The 27,682-nt window shown below is 37.1% G+C and overlaps 1 protein-coding gene across 2 annotated transcripts in view; it reads left to right on the plus strand.

Annotated features, from left to right (window-relative positions):
* The window catches only part of LOC131684500 (cytochrome P450 4c21-like), a 78,131-nt gene extending 50,782 nt beyond the window's left edge, over positions 1-27,349 (plus strand). Inside the window, exons 1-6 of one of the 2 annotated variants that reach the window (XM_058967433.1) lie at positions 1,618-1,963; positions 25,168-25,423; positions 26,041-26,167; positions 26,225-26,479; positions 26,543-26,963; positions 27,034-27,349. In XM_058967433.1, coding sequence (XP_058823416.1) covers positions 1,618-1,963; positions 25,168-25,423; positions 26,041-26,167; positions 26,225-26,479; positions 26,543-26,963; positions 27,034-27,203 — 1,575 coding nt within the window. In that variant the 3' untranslated portion in view covers positions 27,204-27,349. Of the gene's footprint in view, positions 1-1,617; positions 1,964-25,167; positions 25,424-26,040; positions 26,168-26,224; positions 26,480-26,542; positions 26,964-27,033 lie in introns of those variants that run through there. The other variant, XM_058967434.1, reaches the window with a different exon arrangement.
* Positions 27,350-27,682: the final 333 nt, after the last annotated feature.

A 27,682-nucleotide genomic window follows, 5' to 3' on the forward strand; every position in this document is an offset into this window, starting at 1 on the left:
AGTGGGTTTTCTCCATGTAAATTGTCGAAAAATCCCATACAAACTTCGAGCACGTTGGTCCGGTAGCTAGACTTGTCCGATTTGCTTCAAATTTGGAGTAAGTACTCCTGGTGGGACTAGAAATCGACTCAGGGGTGGGCCGATAGGGGTCATTTTTTTCTTGTCACTCTATTGTGCAACCACCCCTGGCTGCTACTTCGTTATTGATCGGGACTAGCTGAAATTGCATAGAATCAATTAATGAAAATGCTTGGGAGTAACAAATCATCCTTTACTGTACAACGCCTGGCAATCCCAAGTTGTTCACTAACACACCCAACATTATGAAACCAAAAATTCAAACAAAACACTTCCGAAGTTTTACTGTACAAAACGTTTCATGTTTCAATTTAAACTTTTCTTCCACTGGTAAAAAAACAAATCCGAAACAAGGTACCGTGTAAATATAGTTTGATTCACGTGCTGGTTGAAATACAACCAGCTACAAAACCAAACACACTGTGTAATAATCGAAAACACGTGTAAAGATTTGGTAAGCAGTGCCGGACCTCTATACAGTTTTGTATTTTATTTTCTTTATCTTTTTGATCGACTGAGGGTTTGATATTTATACTAGATTGCCAATCGCAGTCTTGTATGAATATCAAACGACTTATTTTTTTACTGTCTGACGTTTCGGCCGTTTTTGATGGCCAACTCAACTTTATCCAAATGAAAATCTGGATTAATCAAACAAGTTTCTAATATTTTTAAAGTGGGGATGATTCCTTCTGATATGGTAAAAATTCCTCAGTTGTTCCTGAGTTGGCGCCAAATCTGCCAATTTTCTGACAGAAACCCGTTCATACTATTTGTGAGTACTAGTCGCCCGATGAGCAATGAGTTCACCAAGCTCTGCTCTGCCCATACAGAACTCAAACCCTGAACGGAAATCTACATTTTAAAACAATTTCCGATAACAACAATAGCCAGTAATTATGTAATCTGATTGCTGATTGAATGCTTGCTTCAGCAATCAGTCTGACTTCAATAAAAATCGGTTACCAGATCCACTGCCATGTACTAAGATATGCTAGCATGTCTCGCACTTCACACGCACGCTTCCAATGGCAAACTATTAATTCAACTTTGCTTTATTATGTACCTAACCATGCATTGCTTAGCTGCTAAGTAGTAACACACAACAACGCTTCGGTCCAGGCGCACTTTCACAAGCACATCCGACCGTCCGCAACAGGCCAACCGACGACGCGTGGCGGCGATCGGTGCGGTGGCGGTGTGGTAGGGTTCGCTTTGCAACCAAACTCGATTTTTCACATTTTCGCTCCTGCCACGCTGCTGCAGCGTAGATTCAGAAAGTCAAATACATACAACCGCTACCCACATATTTCCAGCATAGACCTAGCATACGTATTCTGAGCGTCCCTCCTCTCGCAAACGGTTAACCTGGTACTCTAGTGAAACAGTACCCGATTTTCCCCAGCCCGGCAGCTCTAGCCAAAGCGTGGACGCTTGGTCCTTCAGTTGGTTTTCCCTCGGTTCGTGGTACGGTAGAAACGATTTGTTTCAGCTTGAAGAAGAAACTCGCACAGAAAAAAAACCCTCGCGTGCAGTAATATGTTCGTCACTATTACGTTATTAGGAGCCTTTTGGCTTTCGTTCTATGTTTACTGTAAGATAAGGTTCAAGTTCGCCGAGAAACTACCAATCGTTCAACCGTTCCGACCGTTCTTTGGCAATGGATTGGATTTCGCGCGAAAAAATTCTTACGAAATCTTCATGAACATTAGAAGCGCGTTTCGGGACAATAAAAGGATTTTTAAGTTGTGCTTCGGACCTGTTCCGGTGGTATGTCCAACGCATCCGGATTTGATACAGAAGGTGCTGACCGATTCGTCCAGCATGGATAAGCCACATGTGTACGATTTCATGCGGATAGATCAGGGGCTGTTGTGCGCTAAGTGTACGTGATTATTTATGGGTTGTGTTGCGATTTTTGTTTTTTAAATTTTCCGCCTGGTTGAAATCCAAATGAATAGTATAGTAATTGATACTGTGAATTACGTACGGTTGGATATTCTGTATGTCAGGGTCTCGTATTGAAAAAAATTGTGGAGAGAATTTTAATTGTGTATCTAATGTCGTCTCTGAACTACAGTGACGTCCCGCTTTGGTGAATTCTGATCCGCAAAAATTATAACAGAATAACTGCCAGCTCCATTCGATGACACGGAGAGAAACGTACCCCCTCTTTATTCATCTAGCAAGAGTTTCAATAGAGAAGTATTTACGTGCCTATGATGCTTTCGTAATTATTTTTAGGGATTTTTTAAGGTGCCAAAAATTAGTAATTTAATTTCTTATTGAAAAGTTTTTAAATCAAATCGAAAGTTCAAATCACTTTAGGGAATCACAAAACTTCCCAATATTGGGAAACAACAAGCACAGAATCGATTATTCATTTATTCCGTTGCGGTAGTTGTTATATTTCGTAAATAATTGTAAGCGTGCAGGACAATTTCCGCACATAGAATTTGACTGAAAAATCTGATTGAAATTCAAATTTAAAAAAAAGCGTGATCAGGTGAATTATATTCTATAGCAATTTCTGCACCGGATGTCAACCATGCTGCATATATTTACTAATAATTGGCACTGCTAACTATCATAATGAGCGGTTTGTCAATCAGGCTTGATGGACTGAAAATCGCGCATTGAAACAACATCTTTCAGGCATTAGTCACACGAATTGTTCAAACTCAAAATTTCTGTTTTTAATAAACCAAGGTCAGCGTCATATTTTAGTGTAGATAGACCTGTTGTTGTTTTTTAATTTTTTATTTCGACTTATGTAGTCACACTTTCTTTTTTACTCTTTAACGACATTCAATTAGCTAGAGATTACTAAGTAGGGAAAATTATGAAAATTTTAGAGCCATTGTACTCAAGTGAAAGCAAAGATTTGAAATATACAGATCAGAAAACTAGAAGTGGCGGGGTCGTTAGAAACAGGTTTAAAATTTTGCGGACTATTCTTTTGTCTTCTGCCGGCAGGAGCCGAACTTCGGTTCTCATTGTAAAGAGGGATAAGTCTGTCTTTGTCGTGAGACATGTTGGTAGACTTGAGTGATTCGTAGTAACACTATGTAAGCTCGACCCCTGCCAGTGGAAGACAAAAGATCATGCCGCAAGATTTTAAGCCTGTTTCTAAAGATCCTGCCACTTCTAGTTTTCCGATTTGTCTGTTTCCAATTTTTGCCCTCACGCACCAAAAAATAAAGAAATTTAAACGACATGTAAATCAATACGAATGTAAACATACAACGATAGAATCAAAAGTTTGATTGAAAATTACGTTAAATTCAATTGGAGCATCAAACAGCATACAGTTTTACACTTTCATTCGTGTAATATTACATGTCATTCATTTTACAGCAGTATTCGAGTAAAAATACATTAAAGTGCATTGGTTTTCCGTTTAAAGAAACTGTAATTTTCAATCCACGTGTAAAATTATAATAAACTTCGTTGAAGAAAGCACGACAAGTCGTGTTTATTTGTGGGTGAACTTAATTTTACATTTATATTCATGCTCCAAATATGTGCAACTTAAAATTATAAAATATTTTTTTCTGTGCACTTGAGTACTATGGCTCTAAAATTTTCAGAACTTTCCCTACTTAGTAATCTCTATCTCATTGAATGTCGTCAAAAAGTAAAAATATAGAACCTTGTATTCTAAAAAATATTAGTTAATGGACTGGAATATCGCGGGTTCGATTCCTGTTTGAGGACATATCTTTTCTCAATGTTTCTAATGTTCGGTGAATTTTCACTGTTTCTTCATTCTCAACTTTCCGGTCATTCATTCTCGGTCTATTTTCCAGTGAACACGTTCCATAAATCCTTGAAAAAGGAAAAAAACAAGACTCACGTCAAAACAAGGATTATATAAATTCCATCTTTTTTTTCTTTTTTGCCTTTCTCATATAGAAAGGATATGCAATCACTCTGAAAATCGTCAACCTAATCCCGGCGGAGGGTCACCGCTATATCACAAGGCATCCCAAGTTAAGCCGGGGAGTGGTTCGGTCGAGGCTTTTTCACCCTCCTCACACACCCACCCCGCATGACAACATTAGTTTGCAGGAAGACAACATTGAATTAATGCTGATTAGGCTAATTAAGAATAATATTTTTTTTGTTTCGAGTGTTTCACCGTCTACACGTGGCTCATCAGGTTCGTGACTGGCGAGCCATTGTGTGTAGGTGCAAAGTTTACTCAGAATGTACTAGATATTTCCACAATTGAGACGAACATAACCAGCCATGGAACCATAGTTTAAGGTGGATTGAAACAGGTTTTTTTTATTAACGACTAAGAGTGAGTCAATTTTTCTTTTTCTATGTTTTTAATGACATTTAATTAGCAAGGAACTGGAAAGTAAAGTATATTTTTCAATATTGAGAGCCATAGTAGTCAAGGGAGAGCAAGGAGTTGAAGGAAGAAAGTTTAAATTAGCGTGGAAAAGAGCCATATGGGCAAGCTTAGGGTTTTCCGGCGACTTAACCCTTTGTCTGCTACCGCAGGAGTCAGGATCTTTTAGCATTAGAAATGCGAAACACCTGAGTCTGCGGCATGTCCGGACGAGCGTAAATTAACTTATACATTCCATTAACGGCTGGATTTAGCACCGTTAGCATTTGCCGATAGGCTTTGAGGTCAGACTTCATCATGCTCCTTCATAGCTCTTTCCACTGCCAAAGGCTGGCGGTTACTGAGCTAGCTAAGGGGGATGCAAAGAGTGACGATCTGATTATAGGAGACATTAGGGGTCAATGGGTTAATTGGTAGGCATTGCAGGCTGTTGTGGTGATCACGATACTGTCGGGAATATGTGATGGCATCATCACAGTTTTCTCGATGGCGGAGTGGTTAACGCACCCAACTAGAGACTGGGAGATCGCAGGTTTGATTCGTGCTTGAGGATGTTTCCAATAAAAAGGTGAATTTTCACCATTTCGTCAATATAAACGTTCCGGACATTCTTTCTCTGTCTATTTTCCAGTGGACACGTTTCAAAAATCTTTGAAAAAGGAAAAAGACAAGATTCACGTCAAAACAATGAATATATATATATATAGATATATATATATATATATATATATATATATATATATATATATATATATATATATATATATATATATATATATATATATATATATATATATATATATATATATATATATATATATATATATATATATATATATATATATGTATATATATATATATATATATATATATATATATATATATATATATATATATATATATATATATATATATATATATATATATATATATATATTAGACCTCTTCACATTTTGAAAAAGTTTTGAAATATACATGGGTCAGCTCAAATTTGTGTTCTAGGTGTGAATTTAAGAACTTTCGCCAAAAATGGCTTATAATTTGGACATGATTTAGAGGTGTCTCCAATCAAAAATCGTGTTTTTGCCATGTTTCCATGGGAAGATCACTTACACTCTGGTTTGATAGGCCCTACATGCCCACATATCATCAAAGGTTGTTCCTTACACCTATCTTAACATGTTTTAACAGGTGAACATAGCTCTAATCGCAATAGAAAATTTGTTAACTGGATTTTTATATAGGAAAGAATACCAATACCAAGAAAAAATACTACTAATTTAAATACATATTAAAGTCCCCCCCCCATCCCCCCTCACTACGCCCCAATGCACAACTACCTACGCTCATGAAATTGAGCTAAGGCTTTTGAATAATTCATCCAAACATACCAATGTGGTAAAACTAAAATATATAATGTTATTTTGGAATGCTATGTGAAATACCATTGGTACACCGGCAGTGTTGGCTATAAAAATGATTTTTGGCATTTAATTCGATGTATCGCACTTTGAAAAGCTATAACTTGGCTTAAAGACATTCTAACACTATACATCCTTCGGCATAGTTGTTAAGCATATCCTGGACTACACTTCTATCTATTTGTTAGCATACTATAGGAAAGATTGTAGTCTGTAGAATTAAAAATGCAAAAATGTAGGTTTTCCCATGCTAATCTCCATACAAATTTCAAACGCAATGCGCTACGCCGGGTCAACACCAATCGACCCCAAATTTTGCACAGTTGTTTGGGACCCCAAAAGGAACCAAAAAAGTGCTGTGCTCGGTTGATGTGGCTATGATTACGTTTTTCCCTATAACAATGCCCCACCCTAATATATATATATATATATATATATATATATATATATATATATATATATATATATATATATATATATATATATATATATATATATATATATATATATATATATATATATATATATATATATATATATATATATATATATATATATATATATATATATATATATATATATATATATATATATATATATATATATATATATATATATATATATATATATATATATATATATATATATATATATATATATATATATATATATATATATATATATATATATATATATATATATATATATATATATATATATATATATATAAATTTCGGTCAGGTTTTTCGATCAAATTCGTCTATATGTGTGCCAATTAGTACAACGATCTTGCCGGCATTATAAATCATTCGCGGTCAAGACGAGAACTTCAAATGAGTTTATTTAATATATCAGTATTAACACGCCGCAGTCTGGAAAACATGAATGTGTAAAGTCCGTTAAGTATTAACATGTACGACAATAAATGCTTTTGGAAAGTGATACCAACACAATTTTATTATAAGATCATGGAAACTTTTTCCTTTTGCGCTTCATTGAAAAGAAGGGTCCCTATTACCACTATCGTCAATAATTGTGTGGCACTTGCGATACATACTTTCATCAACAGTCTGTATAAAGTAAAAGCGGAAAATTTAATATTTCATGAAATGGAAAACAGCTGACATCCAAAAAGCGATAAATAAAAAAACATGGAACAATAAAAATGTGGAAAATGAAAATATGAAACAATTGACTTTTTACATTTTAACGACATTCAATTAGCTAGAGATTGCTGGGTAGGGAAAGTTATGAAAAATTAGAGCCATAGTACTCAAGTGAAAGCAAAGATGTGAAGTAAACAGATCGGAAAACTAGAAGTGGCAGGGTCATTAGAACAGGCTTAATATCGTGCGGGCTTAATCTTTGTCTTCTGTTAATGAGGGTCGAGCTTAGGCAGTATAACTACGAATCACCCGAGTTCACTAACATGTGTCCTGGTAATGTTAGACGTGTCCATCTTTACCGTGTTGGTTGTCACAGTAAAGATGGACACGTCTATCATTACCAGGACACATGTTAGTGAACTCCGGTGATTCGTAGTTATACTGCCTAAGCTCGACCCTCATTAACAGAAGACAAAGATTAAGCCCGCACGATATTAAGCCTGTTCTAATGACCCTGCCACTTCTAGTTTTCCGATCTGTTTACTTCACATCCTTGCTCTCACTTGAGTACTATGGCTCTAATTTTTCATAACTTTCCCTATCCAGCAATCTCTAGCTAATTGAATGTCGTTAAAATGTAAAAAGAAAATGTGACTAACATAGTCGGAATAAAAAAGAAAAAAATGAAACAATTGAAAATGCGAAAACAAAAAATCTAGATGGAATAAAAATAAAAAATGCCAAAAATTAAAAAAAAAATTCAGAAAAAGAGTTAGTTAATGATGGAAAAAACTTTTCCATTTTCTCCTATTTAAGTAATATTTTCCAAACCAAAGTATATTATGGATCGTGGATCGTATCGTGGATTTTCATACTATTTCTTGTTTGCGAAGTTATTCAGAATTCATTCCTCGAATCCTATTTCATCAATTGAGCTGTTAGTTCATTTTGACCTTATCTTTTGAAACACCTTCATTTCTTTACGTGCTTTAAGAGAAAAACCTATTTATCCCATTTACGAAACTCTGACGATATCAAAAAAATCTCATGATATCCCAAACCAATAACATTGTTTCAAAGTAACAAACAATACCGTATAAAACCTCAAACGGAGTTTTGGATCCCAATTTACACACCAGCCGATTTATATTTATCATATTTCATATTTAACCTTCCGGCAGTCGCGCTAGTGCACTGAGTGCACGCTGCTCTGAAAATCTCGCGAAATCGTCTTAGGGCTCCAGCGGCTGGTCGTTTAGTGGGCCATAAGTGCCACTTCCGGAGGGTTAACTAATATTGGTTACAATTTAATATCTATGCAAAAAATGTAGTCTATTGAAAATTGTTAAAAAAACAAAAGTTTACGAAAAAAGAAAAAATTGTCATTCGTGAAGCAGATTTCTCAGACAGAGCCGTCAATATGAAGCACCTAAGTGGCTCAATCAAACACGAAAAGTTGGTGCTGCGTGCGCGTTTGAATTAGTTGTTGCTCTTATGCTTACGCCAAATGAGCAACAGTATGACTAAAACGCCCGGATGGTACAATTTGCGGTAGATGCTACGGATTTTCGGCAACGTTGGTATTTGCGCACATCCACACCGAAGTAACTAAATGAAACACGGGTAGTAAATAGAGGTGCAGCATATCCGTTTCAATCATTCGTCGCCCACTTGCCAAACGAGCAACATGATGACTGTGTCGTCTGGACGGCACAATCGTCCGTGTAAATGCAAAGTTTTAAATTGAGCAAAGTAAAGAGCACACGATAAACGTTGCACTTAGCAAGGAAATGGGTGCAAGTTTTACACGATTTAGACGCTATGGGTTTTTAGTAGTGGTGGCATTAACTCGCACATAGTTGAACCGTTTAAGGAGGTCTTCTACTCGCGAGGCCTAAAATTGAGCACTTTTTTGGGAATGAGTTGTAAAGCACCTACTCAATGGATTAAGAAACTTTTTTGTTAATTTTAAAGATACATGTTTTGGCTTTTTAATTTTACTTTTGAGGATTTAAAGTAAAATCTCTCGCGACCATGAAACTTCATTGATGACATTGATGATGAAACTGCATGGGTCCCGCTTAAGTAAAGTCGTGGCAAATTGGAAAATCTGTAATCAAACTCATATTTTTCAATAATCATAATCACGTTGGCTATATTTAGACGAGAGGAACTTCTTTCATGTTATAATTTGTAAAAGTTATGTAACGATTTGTGAAAATTTTCAATATTTACGTTCTTTTTTGGTCTCTTTGGGGCATAAATAATAAAATGGAATAAATTGACATTTTGCAAATCCCTCTCCACCAAACATAGCGGTATGTTTTCTGAACAATTGGATAAAAAATTATTGATATCGGACCAGTACTTCTATGAAAAGTTTTACTTGACCCCTTAAAAAACACTACTTTCGGGAAAACGCGTGTAAAGATAAAGTACGGTGTACAACTCGATTGTAGTACCTTACTAGATAATCTATTATACCGGGTCCGCAGAGCTCACCTTACTCATCAGCATCACGAAAGTGTTCTTAGCTTTGCACATTTCGCTCTCTCTCTCTCTCTCTCTCTCTCTGTTGAATTCGGGCCTGTTTTGCCGCGACACCCACTTTGCGTTCAGAACGAGTTATAGTTCACTGTCGAGACGAGTAGCACAACCCTCAGCTCCAGTCCCCAAGGTAATTCCCATCACCTCCATAGCCTGTACGATAGATGAAAATCGTTGGTTGAAGATACTGACTGACAAATATATCACAACATTGGCCGCCTGCCTGCCAGAATTTGTGCATGTGTTTTGGCGCTAAGGAACAGATTCCATTATTAAGAGACTCATTGATGTTTTGGGTGTGAGCTCCTAAGAAAAAATTCTAATAAATCATTGGATGATAAACTATCGTAGATCCTGACATGTTCGAAAGTTTCTAAAGCTCCTTTTACTACAGCCTGACGCCACTTGCACCAAATGTCCTCGCCAGGTGAACACTTTGAGTGTTAAGGATTTTCGTTCGATGACGAGCAGTGTTCAAGGGAAGCATATGTTCTAAAAAATTTGAGTTTCTCCGAATCCCAGCCCAAAAAAATTTGTTAGCTGGCCGATTGATTTGTTCGTCAACTTTCCTTTTCCTTTCCCACCGATAACTTTGTTTTCTTTCTTCAGTTTTCATAATCTCGTTCCCATACGCTTCTGAACATGTCCGAAGCATTCTTTCTTCCGTACGATAATATCGTCCACCCCAAAAAAAGACGCTCACATGTGCATAAACCGTCAAGAATGGACCGGTGAATTCTTTAAACAATGATTTTTCCATAGACAAGCGCCATGGTGGTGCGCCGTGCTTAGTATCTCAGAAATGGCCGAATATTGGTACCTTTCGGTTCCCAGAAACATGTCAAGGAATATGATTTCCACCAAATCCTTTCTGTGGCGTATTTTCACGTAGAAAGATACTGAAATTAAGAAAAGAAAAAAATCGATTTTTTGAAACCATGAGAGTAGAAGACCCCCTTAACAGAAGCGTCTGCTTCCTCTGCTAAAGAAACACGAGGGCCCTACGATCTTCTGGTCGGATCTAGCTTCGTGCCACTATTCAAATGTTGTTCTGGAGTGGTACGATGCAAACGGGGTCACTTTTGCACCCAAGAACATGATCCTCCAGCCCCTACGCAGGTGAACTAAGGCCCATCGAAAAATATTGGGAAATGATGAAGAGGGTACTACGGAAACCCAATTAGGTCCAATCTGAGGAAGACACGAAGAAAAAGTGGATGTCCATATAGAAAAAGCTGCAGCCAGATGTTTTACAGAACCTATTGAGTGGAGTTTAGCCCAAGATGCGAAAGTAGGGTTATGGTATTGAAGTTGCAAGAAAAAAAATATACCAAAAGCTTACTAATGGGTTATATTTTGTTGTCTGAAAATTTGAAAAGGATCGACCCACTAGGTAATTTTCTACAGCGTATATGAACACAAACCTGAAAATTATTACTAAATCATTGATTTTATATATAATATAAGTTGAATATCAATTTCTGCTACAAACAAATATATAAATAATTTCGGCCTAGTTTTTCGTTAAAATACTCCTATGTGCGCTGACTCGAGCTGGTGATTTTGGAACCACTTCAGGTTCAATTCAAGCAGAACAGGGAGTTACGCTTAAACTGATATTTTTTTCACCGACCTATCTGCCGCTTTTGATAAAGCGATCCTTAATAGCACAATCGCTAAAATTAGGAAACAGAATTAACGGCAGTTCGATCCTAGCTCACCGATCGTGAGATAAAATGATTATTATTGGAGATTAACAGACATCCACATTTATGTCTACGTCAGGAGCAGTCCAGGGACGCTACTTGGGATAGTTGATGTTTCTGCATCACTTCAATGACGAGTGTTTAGTGTTGAAGACTCCTATACGGTCTTTGGCAGACGGTATCAAAATCATCCGCTCAAGTGAGGATTGCAGATTTCAACAACAACTTAAAACCTTCGCTGTTTGTAGTGTTCCAAGAGCCGCGTGTGTGAAGATGCGCTCGGTTATCAAATACTTGTGTTTGTTTTGACACTAAATGTAGACTAGATGCTATTTAAAGTTATTAAAACGAAATTTTAGATTTCCAACATTTCATGTACCCTTGCACCTTTGGACTTTTTTCAGACACAAAAAAAAATGAAATTTTGAGCCTAGCACCCCGTTAATGATATCCTATTGAACTAAAAAATTGTATAAATTCCTTCTCGATGTAATAAGCATTTTCTAAGTGATTTTGTGTGAAAATGTAAGATCACCATTTTTAATTGAAATCTTCCTTATTGCACATACATAGTTCTCCATACACATTTTGGTTTTAAACTGTGAATCCCTGTTCCAATTTTTTTAAACCTGTTCACCACGGGCTGTTAGGGATCATAAACTTTGGGTTGGTTTTTTGGTTTTGTGTTGAAGAGCAATATTTTTTGTAAATTTGTGTGGCAGTATTATTCTTGAAAAAAGATTGAATCTTGAAAAAGACTGATAGGGTAAAAGATGTAGGTAGTCTAGAGAGAAATTGATGTCAAATTTTTAGCTTGTCACTTGACAAGAAAAAGACCTTGGTAAATCTTGTAGTTAGTTGAATATTTCATCTAAAGTTTTGTATTCTTTCCAAGACCGCTTTGAAAGATCTTTTGACATAATAATCTATAGAAGACTCTTGTGAGTGTCCCATTCATCCGCTGTAGCTCAACATTTACTTCACTGATCAACATTACATGAGATTTTCATGTCCGAAAGGAAGTTGAAAGCTCACTTTAATAGGTTTTAAATTCGGAGAAGATCACTGTTTTTTGTGGTGAAGAATGGGGTTTCTTCGCAGTGCATTGCACACAATGTGTTGAATTGTGCATGTTTTCTCAGCGTCACATTCGGTTAAAACATCAAATGTAGTTTGGTACACCGGGAAGAGGGTAGGTTTCATGTCTCAAATTTTCACTTAAATTTCTTGTTTAAGCTACGGCATTTTTGGGAGAACCCTCTGAATCGTCAGACTCGTATATAAATTGTACACTTTTACTAGTCTTAAATAGACTGACGAATGAACAAAATAGGCAGCAAAGGTGCATCCAGGGGGCGAGTTCAGGGGGTCCGAGACCCCCTTCATTGATTCTAGTATTTTCTCCTTTTTTACTTGTTAAGGCCAAACGCAGCAGACGTTTCATTTCGACGAAAGCCTTCAATGTTAAATACTGAAAAAATTCCCAAAATCGTGAATAAAATAAAATAATGAGTTTTATAATTATTTCCCTTCAGTAATGCCCGCGTAACGCTTTTATTAGTGGAAATATTTGTTTTTGTTTTGTGGACTTAAGTCATGTTTTCAGCTATGTCATTACCGAATCGATTTTCTGTACGAGAACTAGTACACAAATTTATGAACATTATTCATCAAACTAAGATTGACTTATGATGTTATTCATAGAAGATTATAGGAACATTAGTTCACTAAATTAAAACAGTCTTGATACTTTCCCGTGAACTATTTTACGAAACTCGATTTTTTTATGAATCCATACAATCCTCGTGAACTAATTCATGATTCTTAATACATTAGTAACGATCCAATATCCGTGCTCGAGAACTAGTTCACAAAATCATTAAATATTATTCATGTATTCGTGAACTGGTTCATGATTCCTAGTACTTGATCTATGGTCTATCTGCGTGCTTGTGATATTTCGAAGATTTCCCTAATAATTTCAATTTCATGCAACATGGCCATGAAATTATCAAGGGAACAACTTCACAAAATCAAGAAGTATTACCTGTAGAATCATTTTTGTTCTATTCACCATCTCTTGAAATGTCATATATGTCCAGCTGCTAGTGACCACCAAGTGGCACGACTAGTAGATATAAGAAAACTATTAAGACCTAGAACATCCCCATTCATTTGATAAGGTTCAGTGTGATGTCTCGACAAAGTAAAAGAGTACTGCGCTGAGCACCAAAAACATATTATAGAGCCAAAAATCGTATTCGTGATATATTTCATAGAATAGTTTATATTGTTGCGATACTCCGAGCACAAAACCGATAACCAAAAAATATCAGGTCGCGATAAGGCGAAGAGAAATTACGAATATCATAATAAAAAACAAATTCGAAAGTAAGCTCTAGAATAAAATATCATGATAACGTGCAAATAAATTACGAAAATCGTGACTAAGATCCTAAAATCAGGAACAACAATCATAATATTCGTGACACAAATATCAAAAATCGTGACTAATATCCTGGAATCATGAATACAAATCACTCTACTCGTGACTAAAATATCAAGATAAGGTGAATAAAAATTACGAAAATCGTGACTATGATCCTTATTTCATCTATATAAATCACGTTTCCCGTGATTAACATATCATAAGTCGTGACTAAGATCCTGAATTCATGAAGATAAATCACTCTACTCGTGACTAAAACATCACGATCACTTGAATAGAACTTATGAAAATCGTGACTAAAATCCTGAAATCATGAATATAAAGCACATTACTTACACAAAAATGTGACTAGCATCCTGAAATCATGAGCATGACTCACTCTACTCATTACTAAAATACCACGAAATAGAAATTACGGAAAATCGTGACTAGGATCTTGCAATCATGAACATAAATCACGCTACTCTGGCAAACAAATCCGATAGGCAACTCATGGGTAAAATATCACGGTAACTTGATGAGAAATCACAAAAATCGCAAATAAGGTCCTGCAATCATGAACATCGTTTAACTGTCGGATGTGTATTCCCTAATTAAGAACAAAGATCACAACAAAAACTAAACATGTCCAGGGAACAACCATAGTAACTCTACAAACATTCGAATGTAACGCCATGTGTATATTCGACGCGAACACAAACAGTTTCATGAATGCGAGGTTTATTATTCACAATTTCAGGAACTTGGAATCATGATCATATTTCATGAATTTATGAACGGATTTTTTTTCCGTGTAGCTACACGGGTTCGGTTATCTGATGTGTATTGCATTTCTACTTAATTAATATTATTTTTACTCATACAACCGTCAATTACATTGCGTATTAATTTTCCAACAAAAATTATGCAATGTTCTTTCATGACCAGCAAATTTTGACCGAAGACCAGCCCTAAACTAACCAAACATACCCCAAAACGCTTTGTGCAATGCTCCGAACAACAACCTGAGTGCAGTGATTGTTTTTTATGCAGTTTTCACCTTTGCCGCATACGATTCAGCTGCTGGCCGAATATGTAAAACGATGCCATACACGCAATTATTTCCACAATGAAATGATATCATGTTTGTCAGGCTCCGGTCAGTTGCGATCTAGCAGATGAGGTTCAGCTCGAGGTTGGCAATCGTAGACTTTGTAAAAAAACTAGCTGACCGGGTTAGGTTCATTGCAGTTTGCAAGGTTGAACAAGACTTGCCGTCGCAGAGATTCGAAGCTACATATTTTGTTCCAACGGAATTGTTTTCTTTTCGTTTCATAAACATCTCTTGGAGGAAGATTTATGGTAATTGGATCATCATTGTTGCTGGATCTTGAGATTTGAAGAAGTAGAATTTATTATTGACTGTTTTCAATCTCATCAGGTATCGGAGTGCCTTTGTTCACCTGCCGGAAGTCGCGCTGTGCACTAAGTGCACAACATTGTGAAATTCAAAATCATCTTAGAGCTTCCAACGGTCGCATAAATGTAGATAATGGCGCAACTGCCGGAGGGTTAATTAGAGAGGCAATATTCGATTACTTATAATTAGTTATTGAATTCTATTACCTTCTTTCCAATTAGCAAAACGCTCGGAAAGCTTATTATAATTATAATAGATTAAAATAATTATAATGTGAATCAAGCAATGCACAGCGACAGTTTACAACTTTACTCTAGATTCCCAAGCCATCATAATGGCTTATTTTAGACCGATTCATGCCCATTTATTGGACCACTAACTTCGTTAGCTCGATTCCCTCGCACCCATTCTTAAAATGACTGTACGGTTCCTACGCAAACAGTAGGGTGTTGTATCGTACACATCTTGTAAACAAGCTATTTGTTCCACTTTGGTGAGTATACAGCATAGCATAAAGCATAGCGTCGTTTGTTGTCTTACTTGTTCCACGGCACATTTCTATAGTTTGCGGTGATTTTTTTTTTAATTCTTACCAAGAATGTACTATCAAACATACTCCTGGTTCGACTGTACCGAGGAAAGACTCTGGTCTCAGAATCCAACGACCATGTGTTGGAACCACGACCTGGGATGATTTATTATTGTCCGTCCCCTAGACCCATAATTATCCGGTTTGCTAAGAATCGTTTGTGTAGTTTGTCCGAAACCGATCAGGTTACCTTATAGAAGGTTCGAATTTCTTCATTTTTAAAGGTTTAATCCCCTTCAGCATCTAAAATATCATTAATCTTCATAAAACAAATTGAGTTAAAGCAATAGTCTTGGTCAATCGCTTCACTCCATCCATTGAGTTTGTACTGAACAGCACACGAGCGACCAATCGGGACCATTATCGCACAACAGAAGCGTTGTTCGACCTTCGCGATTAGCATGGGAATATTGCCGCGTATCACGAACCTTGGAAAACATTTGCCCTTTGATTTGACTTCACAGCTTCCGATGTGCGGCAGGTTTTTTTTGCAATTTAAGACCCGATGATAAAGTGTTTGGAGGCATGTCACGCTGCAACTTTGTATCAATCCGTTCCGCAGATATGCGTGTCTTAATACCGCTTAAATGCCTACCTTTTCGTGCCTAGCCTAAAGACAGGTGTGCAGACTGCATCCATTAAACCGCCAAGAATGCTGTCGTCGTCGAGATCTCCGCTCGGGACTGCCAGAAGCAGTCCGAAACCTAAAACTGTTGCATGCCATACGAAAGGGTACGGATCGAGCTGAGCGAGTTATGTCATCATAATGCGACTCATTAGCTTGTTGTTTCGGAAAGACTTAGAACAGGTTTTATTTACCCAACGTGGTGAGTTGATACGGGAAAAGGCGCGAACCCGAAAGCAAATTCACTGCATCGAATACAACATGTTAGACACTTACCGATGTGTTCGAATATGTTCGAATGGTTGACCGACCAACCGGGGGCATAATGTAATGGATAAGTATGCACTGTCAGGCAGTTGATCGCTAGAGTGTAAGCCCTGAAGTGTTGATAGTTCAAATGATTTTTAATGAGCAGGTTTCAGCATATCCTAATTAATAATGATTTCATTCTGCTGGGAGCGGTGGAGTCCATATGTTTCATTATTCTTGTATGTTATGGTATTAGTAGGGGTTAGCTACTATTCTGGTTCTAAATGTTAACCTACCCAGCGAACCCTTATTGGCAGATTGGCTTAGGTGCGTCTACCAAGACTTTCGGTTTTTTTTGCAACAGAAACAAGGACGGTAAACAAAACAACAAAACTAAATTTTATCGTGTTTATTCATTTCAACTCTCCACTACTGCAGTTACTGGATCTTGATTCTGCTGGCGAGGTCGGGTCTTTCATAGGGCTGAAACAACAACGGTTGCGTTCTTCTTTGGTTAGCGTTAGCTGCTCCAACATTGCTTCTAGCTAGTGATGGAAGTTTGGCTTCTGCGACGATGGTGATGCCTAAATGACCGATGCTTGAATTCCCCTAAAATATCCCGGAAGTCAACGAACTGTGGAGGAAAGATTGGCTCGGGTGGTTCTTCGGGTTCTTGAAATTCATCCGGGAATGCGAGTGACTTCTTTGCAATTCCACTGTGATGATCCTGATTAACCACGGGATGGCAATAATGACGGAGATTTTTATTTTTTGCACACTTCACTTCGCTGGTAATTGTGATGAGTTATTTTCCCGAAATTAAAGGATCTTAATCTGGGCTTCTGTATATCACAGTGGTTCGTCGCTTTCGGTCAATTTCCACGATGGTCTACACCTATCTAGACTAACACAATCGATTCCTAAAGCGCACAAAATCTACAGCAAAATGTGAACGACTATACATTCTACGGATTGCATGACACAAATTTGGGTACTTTTCCACTCCGAAGAATTACAATGGTAATTAACATAATATATAGATTACTGGCCTGGCAATTCAGAGAGTAAGCCGTTGGTTTCAAGCTAGGAAGGATTGTTAGTAGTGAGTGGATAGTACATAGTACTAGCCCTGTACAGTCTGTCGATACAGAAGGTCAAGTGCCGTAACGCAATGTCTTGTCTTTCTCATATAAAGAAAGGCTAGGCAATCACTGAAAAAATCGACTTTTCAACCGAGGCCCGGAAGGCCGAGTGTCATATACCTTTCGATTCAGTTCGGCAAATGTCCGTTTTCACAGAGATGGCTGAACCAATTTTCACAAACTTAGTTTCATCTGAAAGGTATAACCCTCCCATAAGCTGCTATTGAATTTTTAGTTGATCCGACTTCCGCTTCCGGAGTTACGGGTTGAAGAGTGCAGTCACACAGCAAATTCCCATATAAACTGGTACAACCATGATGTCCAAATGACGTAAAATGTATTAAAATGGGCTCCGAACAAAAACTAGTTTGCAGGTCTAAATCACTAATGATAAACCAAAGCAGCTTTGACCATATCGGCCACCTATGACGGTTCATGATGCCTACGGGGAACTCGCTACGTTCCTAAGCTAATATCACTCCTATTACCCAGCGAATTATCTACCGATTTTTACAAACTTTAAATGAAAGATACAGTAATGTTATTGACTGCTGCTGAATTTCATTAGGTTCTGACTCTTGGTTCCGGAGATACAAGTTGGTTAGTAAGGTTACACTGGAATTTCCCATGTAAATCGGTACAGTCGCAACATCGCAGAGGCTAAAAACTATTAAAATGGTCACCAAATTACTTCGATTTGCACGTCTAGATCACTGGTTGTCAATCAAACATTCTTTGGACATGTTGTCCACTATCGACGGTTCCTGCAGACGCGGATTCCGGGCATATTCCACAATTTAAGTCACATCGGTTCTTCGGTGATGACTGAACCGATGTTCCCAAGCCAAGCCTCAAATGAAAGGCAACATTTGCTGTTCAGTATTGTGTCGCCCCTCAGCACACTCTTTGCTCTCACACCTCGCTCCTTCATCACTCCTCTCCCTTTGGACCACCTTTACATCCGCATTTCCTTCATCCACCCCGTATACCGAAATAAGATGAAAGTTTTCTGACACATCCTCCACTCCCACTCTACTAAACCACCAGCCGCTCCACTTCCAAACCCATTCCACCAACATTTCCAAATATAATCACATGAAGATAACGTTGAACTCATGTTGATTAAGTTAATTAAATATTAGAGAAGTCTGGGGCTAGTTGGTGGTTGAGGTAAGTTGGAGGAATCCCTTTGTCTTCGTTTCTATTAGATTATGTACCTCAAGTTATGTGAAACCCATTATCCAATGTGTTTTTGTAAAAAACATTTTGTTTTGTAAAAGTTTGTTGTGGGCGATATTGTGTTTTCGAGCATACCAAGTATTTTTTTTTAATTTTAACCACTTTGTGTTATTTAGGGAGATTTTAAATCTATTTCCCAATTGATTTTATTTTTCGATAGTGCGTAAAAAGAGCTTTCAGTATTCGTATAGATATCGAATCTATCCATGAATTAAAGTTATTTTTTAACTAGTTTTTTGTAAAATATGCGGATGGAGTAGGTTGGCGGTGACGCACGCGGGGCAAGTTGGCGCTACTATTTACAGTGCCAATATAGTCATCAAATATTTTTATTTTCGGAATTAACTCCAAAGTAAAACTTGTCAATGTATCACGTCAATGCAGGGGATATTAACTTCGGCCAATCGCCTGAAGAATTTTGAAAATTGAATATGGAATACGCGTCAAAGTAAAATGCCGGGGTATTGAGACTGAAATATATTGACAATTGTCGGTTAATATACAATTTTATTGAAAAGACATTCAGCACGAAGCTTTGATATAATTGAATCTCCATTTTCTGGCGTATTCATACATACCGCCAACTTACCCCGGGGCCGGGGTAAAATGGCAGGGTTTCCGTTCCGCGTCACACATTTTTGTCTATAAAAAGATGGGTGGGTAATGTCAGAGACATAACCGGAGTGAAGTAGAATACACTTTAGGCTGCTACAATTTTGACTATCTTCTGATAGGGTAATATTAAAACCAGCTATTACGTTATTTCTAATGGAAATACCGAAATATCCAACATATTTATTCTCATATGGTAACCCAGAAAATAGCATTTAATGAGAGTGAAACAATTCATTTGGTAACAGTAGATAATCGTATATACTTGTACCTTTTTTCGCTATTTCCATTAGAAATACCGAAATAACTTATTTTAATAAAACCATTTCAGAAATTAGTAAAAATTGCAGTATTCGTATTAACGACTTAAAATGTATGCTACTTCATTTCGGTAATGTCGTTGACATTACCTACCCATCTTTCTAATCTAAAAAAGAACAGTTGTTTTGAAAACCTAATAATTGCATAATTTAAGACGATTTAAAGCTACACTTTTGTGAAATTTCGACAAAAAACAAAATTACGTGTCAGTCCAACGAGCTTTTTGTCCCATTGTTGTTGTGAATTATTAAAATTTTGTACATTTTTCAAAGCGTTATGATTGTGATTACAAGGGAAAATGTTGGTTGAATGATATTTATTAAATTCTCTCAATTAATGTTCTATAGCTAAACTGTGATCATATTTCCTTAGAAGGCGCGTTTTACCCCATGTTTTCATAAATAATAATATGCTCGAACCTTAACCAAGCAGGTATCTTAGAGTGGAGTTTTCACAATAATGTAGCTTTTCACTTGTGTAGCCGCGATATTCGCTAACAAAATAAGTAAAATGCACATTGCGTCATTTAGCCGCACATAAAATAAGCCGGGCTTGATGTGGATACAATTAATCTGTTTTATGAGAAATGTGTTTATAGCATGATGATACATAAAACTTTTTCTCCGTTAGCTCCGAGGACCGAGTATGTTAAGTTTCCGCTGGTAGTAAATAAACTTTCCGAAGTAACTCGTATCAAATCATCAACAAAAAATCATAATATCAGCATCCAATAAGCCAACACCATCTCCTTTACACATCGAAACAACCAGTACGCACTACGGCTTGCCAGAGGAAACACACAGATAAATTCACCACGGTGCACCCTGGAACGCGCGCCGTGGTGAATTTATCTGTACACGCACCTGACGCCAAATATAATTTAAAGAACAAGAGAACGCGGTTCTCGCACTAAACCACCCCATCGCCAATCTATTTATTCAGCTCTGAAAAAAGAGCTTTCTGCTTTTTCTGTGGTGTGTCTTCATTGTATCTTCCGTGTATGCTTGACAGTTTCAAGCACGTCATTTCATGATTATAATGAAATGCTATCAGCGCCTGGCGGCAGTCGCGGTATCTATTACCTACCATCAAAGAATGTGAGCTGACATGAAACGCAGCAGCTGCTACGCTTACAACGTCAGAACACAAACTAACGCATTTTTCTTGTGTTCCCTTTTTATACGCGTCGCAGTTCATTCGATGAAAAAGAGGTAGTCCCAGCAACGCTTGCTTTTTGAGCGAATTGTACCGACCAATCATGGATCAGACAATTACTACTTTCATAAAATCCATTATTTCCGCTATTTTAGTAATTGTGCATACTACTGAATAGGATACAAAATTGTTGTACATACAGTAATGTTTTGATTATATCACTATGCGTCTATATCAATACTCGTTTATATCACCCTCGATTAAATCATGCTTTTTGAAAAACGGTTATGGCTTACTACGTTTTGATCCAAATAATCCACATTTTATGTTAAAAGGGTCAGATTTTTTTATGCAATTGATTTGCCTATTTACGTGTGGGGTATTGAGCCTATTAAGGAGTGTAGGACTATTTCGTTAAGGGGTAATATATGATGAGGTCGGTCAAAAAGTAATTTTTTTAATCATTTTTTTAGGTATAGATTATTAAGAATGTTAACTCATTTTTTTATGAAAATCCAAGCAGAAGGAGCAAAGTTATAGCGTTTTTCATCTTGCTCCCTTACGGGAACGGGGCACATGACGCGAAACTTTAAACGTGATTCATTTCAAAATCATGTTTTACTTCGTTGCAGTGACTAGGATTACCGAAAGATCTTTGAATCAATTCCAATTTTTGATTTAAATTCTTCGTAATTTATTTACCGTGTCCTTAATGTTTACCTCTTTCGATGTGATAAATATGAATGGTAACCGACTGTGATCGGTTGCCATTTAGACTGTTTCACATGTAGGTAGTATCTGTTATTGGTTTCTAATTTCTAAAGGGAAAATGTACTTTTGCATATAAAATATTTAAAATAATCCATAAAGAATTGTAAAACGATCCATAAAAAAGTTGTCAATGTTCCATAAAACAAAACTGAAAATCCATAAAACTGTGTGAATGATCCATAAAAAAGGGTGATTTGATCCATAGATTATGTAAAATTGAACCATAAAATGGTCTCAAAAGAGCACTAAAATAGTAATAAAAGAGCAATTAAAATGAACCAATGCCCCATAAAAATATTGGAAATGTTCCATAAAATGATACATTTTGCGCCATAAATTAACTGACATTGATCCATAGAATATTAACAATGTACATTAAAACACGTCGATATGTTCCATAATATCGACAAAAATGTTCCACGGTATTACAAAATGGAGCAATAAAATGTCAGAAAAAGTTCCATAAATTTGATGAAAATGTTTGCTAAATAATTTTTCTTGGTCCATAGAAGATGTAAAAATGAACATTAGAAATGATTCATATATCGAACGTTAAATTATGGTTCATGAATATTTACAAAGCGATCCATAAGAAAATAAAATGTTAAACGATCCATTAATATGTGCTTATGCATTAGAAAAAATAAAGTTAATGAATTCATGCGAAATTTTATGGTAAACTTAAAAAATAAGTTGTGCATAATAATTCTCATAACAGTGACAGTGTTTTAACAAGTGAGCTTATACTGGGAGCTAGTGTGATGCGGCTTGGCCGCATATCCGAGGCCAATGATCCGAAGCGGCGCAAAGCCGCTGAGGATCCGTTGGACGAGGCATTGATTAACCCGTAGCTTGAATTGCAGGCAAACCTGTGGTCCTCTCGTTTGCCCGGTTTACTTAAACATAGGGGCTATAGCTAGTTAAAAGCCGACTGAGCGGTAGCGAAGTCGGATAGTGCACAAGAAAGCGATGTGGCGTAGCCACATTAGTCAGTGTTCGTGTATAAAGTGTCCGTTTTCGCTTCAGATAGTTATTCAGATAGTATTTGCGACTCATGCCAGCCTGTATAGGTGGTCTAATAACACTCAGCGCTCTAATATCATAAATACCCTGACGTTTAAAGAGTTGCCATAATAATTTCAGGTTAGCAAAGGTCAGTTAGCTGACTAGTTGGGTACGGAAGCTGAAGTTTAACTATAATGTATGCATTGTTTGTTGTAGTTTGACATTACAACCAAATGTAATAAACTTTATTATTAGTTCGAATAGCAAAAATTTCGCATGAATTCATTAAATTTAATTTTTCTGGTGCATAAGCACATATTAATGGATCGTTTTACATTTTCTTTTCTTATGGATCGCTTTGTAAATATTCATGAACCATAATTTAACGTTCGATATATGAATCTTTTCTAATGTTCATTTTTACATCTTCTATGGACCAAGAAAAATTATTTAGCAAACATTTTCATCAAATTTATGGAACTTTTTCTGACATTTTATTGCTCCATTTTGTAATACCGTGGAACATTTTTGTCGATATTATGGAACATATCGACGTGTTTTAATGTACATTGTTAATATTCTATGGATCAATGTCAGTTAATTTATGGCGCAAAATGTATCATTTTATGGAACATTTCCAATATTTTTATGGGGCATTGGTTCATTTTAATTGCTCTTTTATTACTATTTTAGTGCTCTTTTGAGACCATTTTATGGTTCAATTTTACATAATCTATGGATCAAATCACCCTTTTTATGGATCATTTACACAGTTTTATGGATTTTCAGTTTTGTTTTATGGAACATTGACAACTTTTTTATGGATCGTTTTTCAATTTTTTATGGATCATTTTTGTTGTTTTAGCGGCGCAAACTTAGGGCTGCCATTTCTAAACTATGGGGAAAAGTTATCCGCTGATGCATCTGTCGTGGAAAGCTTCATAGAAAATTTCCATGCAAAGATTGTTGAGCAGGGGTTAACCGCAGATCAAGTGTACAATTGCGATGAATCAGGGCTATTTTTCAAACTTATGCCTAGAGACACGCTGGTAATAGTCGAGGAAAAAAAACGCATTCGGTACGAAAACTTGCAAGGAACGTGTAACATTTATGCCGTGTTCAAACGTAACAGGATCGAATAGGCTTCGAATAATGGTGATTGGTAAATCCAAAAACCCACGATGTTTCAAACAACTTGATCTGCCAGTTTATTATCGTTCGTCACGCTCCTCTTGGATGGACCGAAATTTATTTCATGAATGGTTTCATGGCGAGTTTGTGAACCAGGTTAGAGCATATTCAGCACAAAAAATATTCCTCCAAAAGCGATTTTAGTTTTGGATAACTGCAGCGCCCACCACTGCAACGACATTCTAATTTCCGATGATGGCCTAATCACAGCTGAGTTCTTGCCACCGAATGTGACCTCGCTTATTCAACCTATGGATCAAGGAGTTATCCAGAACATCAAGACAATTTATCGTCGAAAAGTGGAATTATCTGTTATGGGTGGAAACTGTACTATTGAGGCTGCATTAAAACAAATTAATTTAAAGGATGTGGTTTTTTGGCTTCATGAATCGTGGGAGGTTAGATTTTACAAAGCAAACTTTTGCAGAACTATTTTAAATATTTTAAGTATTGTTCTAGGAGGTTACGAATAACTGCATCACTAAGTCGTGGAAACAAATTGGTGTGGTTATCGATAATATGCTGATGAATGAAGATGATATTCCCCTAAGTAGACTCGTCCAAGCACCATCATTAGAACTGGACGTTCTTGATGAGCCTGATGACGAACGGCTTTGCCATAAAAATTTGACCGATAACGAAATTATTGAGCTTGTTCAACAAGATAAAAATGATCTGTCTGATGCTGAAGAGTTGGAAGAGCTGATGAACACCCAGAACGATGCATCCTTTGACAATTGTGCATCGACCAAGTTTGCGAATCAAAATTTCCATTTGAAAGCTATTAGAGGACTGGATGATGCAATCGATTGGGCTGAAACCAATGTGGAATTACCATATATTTCAACGCTTTGAAAAATAAGGGAAATCGCTTTGGAAAAAAGTTCGAAAAAATCGATTTTTTTGTGTTAAGATACATAACCACCCCCCTTTTATACTGTAAAAGTCGATTTTACATTGAAATTTACTGTAGAGACGTTAAAGTTTATTGTTTTTGTATTGTAGCATAACACTATAATTCACCGTAAATTATTGTAAAATTACTGTACTGTCATAGCTAAATTCATAGTTTTGTTACTGTACATTTCTATTCGGGTATGATGTGCATTCATTTAAAAATTTATTTAGTGCGTATTTAAACAATTTAGACTCTAATTTAATTATTTTCAAACAATGAAAATATTTTTTTTTCTTGTCCACAGACGATGTCTGGAAAGTGCACCGCAAGGTGTTGAATCCGACCTTCAACACTCGTATCCTGAACAGTTTCATTCCGATCTTCACCGATTGCGTGAACAAGATGATCACCAACATGTACAAACACGATAATCCGGAAAAAGCGGTAAATATCCTCCATTACACCTCACCCTGCACACTAGCTATGATCTGTCGAACATCCCTCGGCGGCAAAGTGCTGGAACGAGAAGGAACGGACCAGTTCCTTGAACAGTTGGAAATGTGAGTACAGAACTGTTTCCAGCTTTTTCAAATATGTCCACATCGGAAGATCATAATAAAATGCAAGCAAAAAACATCGCCCCTTGGAACTCGACATTACGTTGCATTATCTTGTAACGAAACTTGATTTGTAGCTAAATTTGGTCATTAAAATGCATTTTGTTTTGATCTTAGGTTTTCCCTTTGATCGGGTAATGGGATGTTTATTAAGCGTTATGTGTTCAGCAGGGCTCCTGGTCATTTTTTTAGTTCTCAATCAAAAATATTTTAATGTTTAAACCATAGCTGGATTTAAATAAAATTGGCGGTATAATAGGATGGGACGGTGTATCTGAGAATGATTTCTTGGATTAGTTTACCCTCTAACATAGCAACAAAATATCCGAGTATCCACAAGGCTGAAATGCTCAAAGTTTCATTTAAAATTGGGGGGACGTAACCGGTAAGCTCTTCATCAAGAGTAGATGACTCTTTTTATCCAAAAATTCAAAAGTGTCTAAATCGGTTCGTCACGATTATGAGCATTTTAGTTGTGTCTAAACCCTACATGTTGCCTGGTTGAAGGACTCTTTTCCCTATTTTGTTGGACACATAACAGTTAACACGCTCCTTCACAGCATACTTCGAAACGTGGGTTTACGCATGTTCAATGCCAACCTGCATCCCGAAATTGTCTATCGATACACCCGTTTCTACCGTCACGAGATGAATGCACGGAAGATTTGTTATGCATTCACCGATAAGGTAGGTTCGTTAAACTGGGACCCACGGGTAACTAAAAAGACTATTTCGTTTCGTTAGATCATTATTGAAAAGATGGAAGAGTTCGCACATGTCAGGCAGAGAAATGACACCAACAACAACCCGAACGCTTTGACCAACGGAACCGACGGCAAAGCGGCCAACAACAAAGTCATCGAAGAGGAGAAAGATGACATGTTGGCCTACAAGAAGCCACAAATCTTTATCGACCAGTTGATGACGATTCCGCTGCCAGATGGAAAACTGTTTACGCATGCCGAGATAACCGATCACATCTACACGATGATTGCGGCTGTGAGTTTGATTTTTTCAGTTTGTTAAATTACTATTTTTTAAACACCCGCACTTCAAACGCAGGGAAACGAAACTTCCGCAACACAAGCAGCTCACACTGCCCTTTTGCTGGCCATGCATCCTGAAATACAGGAGAAAGCCGTTGCCGAACTGAAGGAGGTTATGCCAACAGCGGATACGGCTTATACTCCTGAAATACTCAAACAGCTGGAGTACATGGATCGGATCATCAAGGAATCGACGCGTCTCTGCCCGGTCGCTGCCGTGTTCGGTAGGAAGACCTTGGCTGACCTGCAGCTAGATGAGTTCATTATTCCGAAGGGGAACATTTTCATTATAAACATTTTCGCGCTACATCGGCGGAAAGAGTTCTGGGGGGAGGACGCCGAGCAATTCAACCCGGATCGGTTTCTGCCGGAACTGTGCAAGAATCGCCATCCGTTTGCCTATCTCCCGTTCAGTGGAGGTACTAGAGGGTGTATAGGTAAGTTATCATAGTAACCAATCTCGTTAATTCCGTTTTTAACCTGAACCTTCTATTCCGCTGGCAACAGGGAGTCGCTACGCGACGATGAGCCTCAAAACAATCATATCGGAAATGCTACGGAATTTCAAGCTGACTACTGACATCCCGTTCGAGGAAATGAAGTTTAAGTTCAAAGTATCAATGCACCTGGCTTACGATCACAGAATTTTCTTAGAACCCCGCAATTTGTACTCTTAGCACCTTGCTTCCTCTAAATAATTCTCACCTGCCGTGCGTGAACTTAAAGAGTGCCTCAAATTTACACAGTTACCATCCGAATAATCGGAATTACACTATTTTTTAAATGATTTGTAATCGCTATTGATGAAACAGTAATAAAACACACAGAGGAAAGGTTTAATTATTAATTAAAGCTAAATCAATTGAAGCATTCCGCGATAGGAACGATCATTTGTTTTTCTTATTGCAATGCAAGTCGCTAACAATCGGTCGCTGCGCAGTGGGGCGTTGAATCGCTGAATTATCACACATCTATATCGTAGAGCTACTGCACGCAACTTGAAGCCCACAAGAACTGCACCAGGCTGCTAACAACATAGCAGGGTAGGTAGGTAGACAGGTGAGTAATTAAGGCTCGGAACAGCTGGGCAGCATATTATACATACCGTGCTGGGTGGCAGCTAAATACGTAGGTACCTGCAATCGGAGCGCGCGAC

The sequence above is a fragment of the Topomyia yanbarensis genome, chromosome 2, assembly GCF_030247195.1.
Source record: "Topomyia yanbarensis strain Yona2022 chromosome 2, ASM3024719v1, whole genome shotgun sequence".
Lineage (NCBI taxonomy): Eukaryota > Metazoa > Arthropoda > Insecta > Diptera > Culicidae > Topomyia > Topomyia yanbarensis.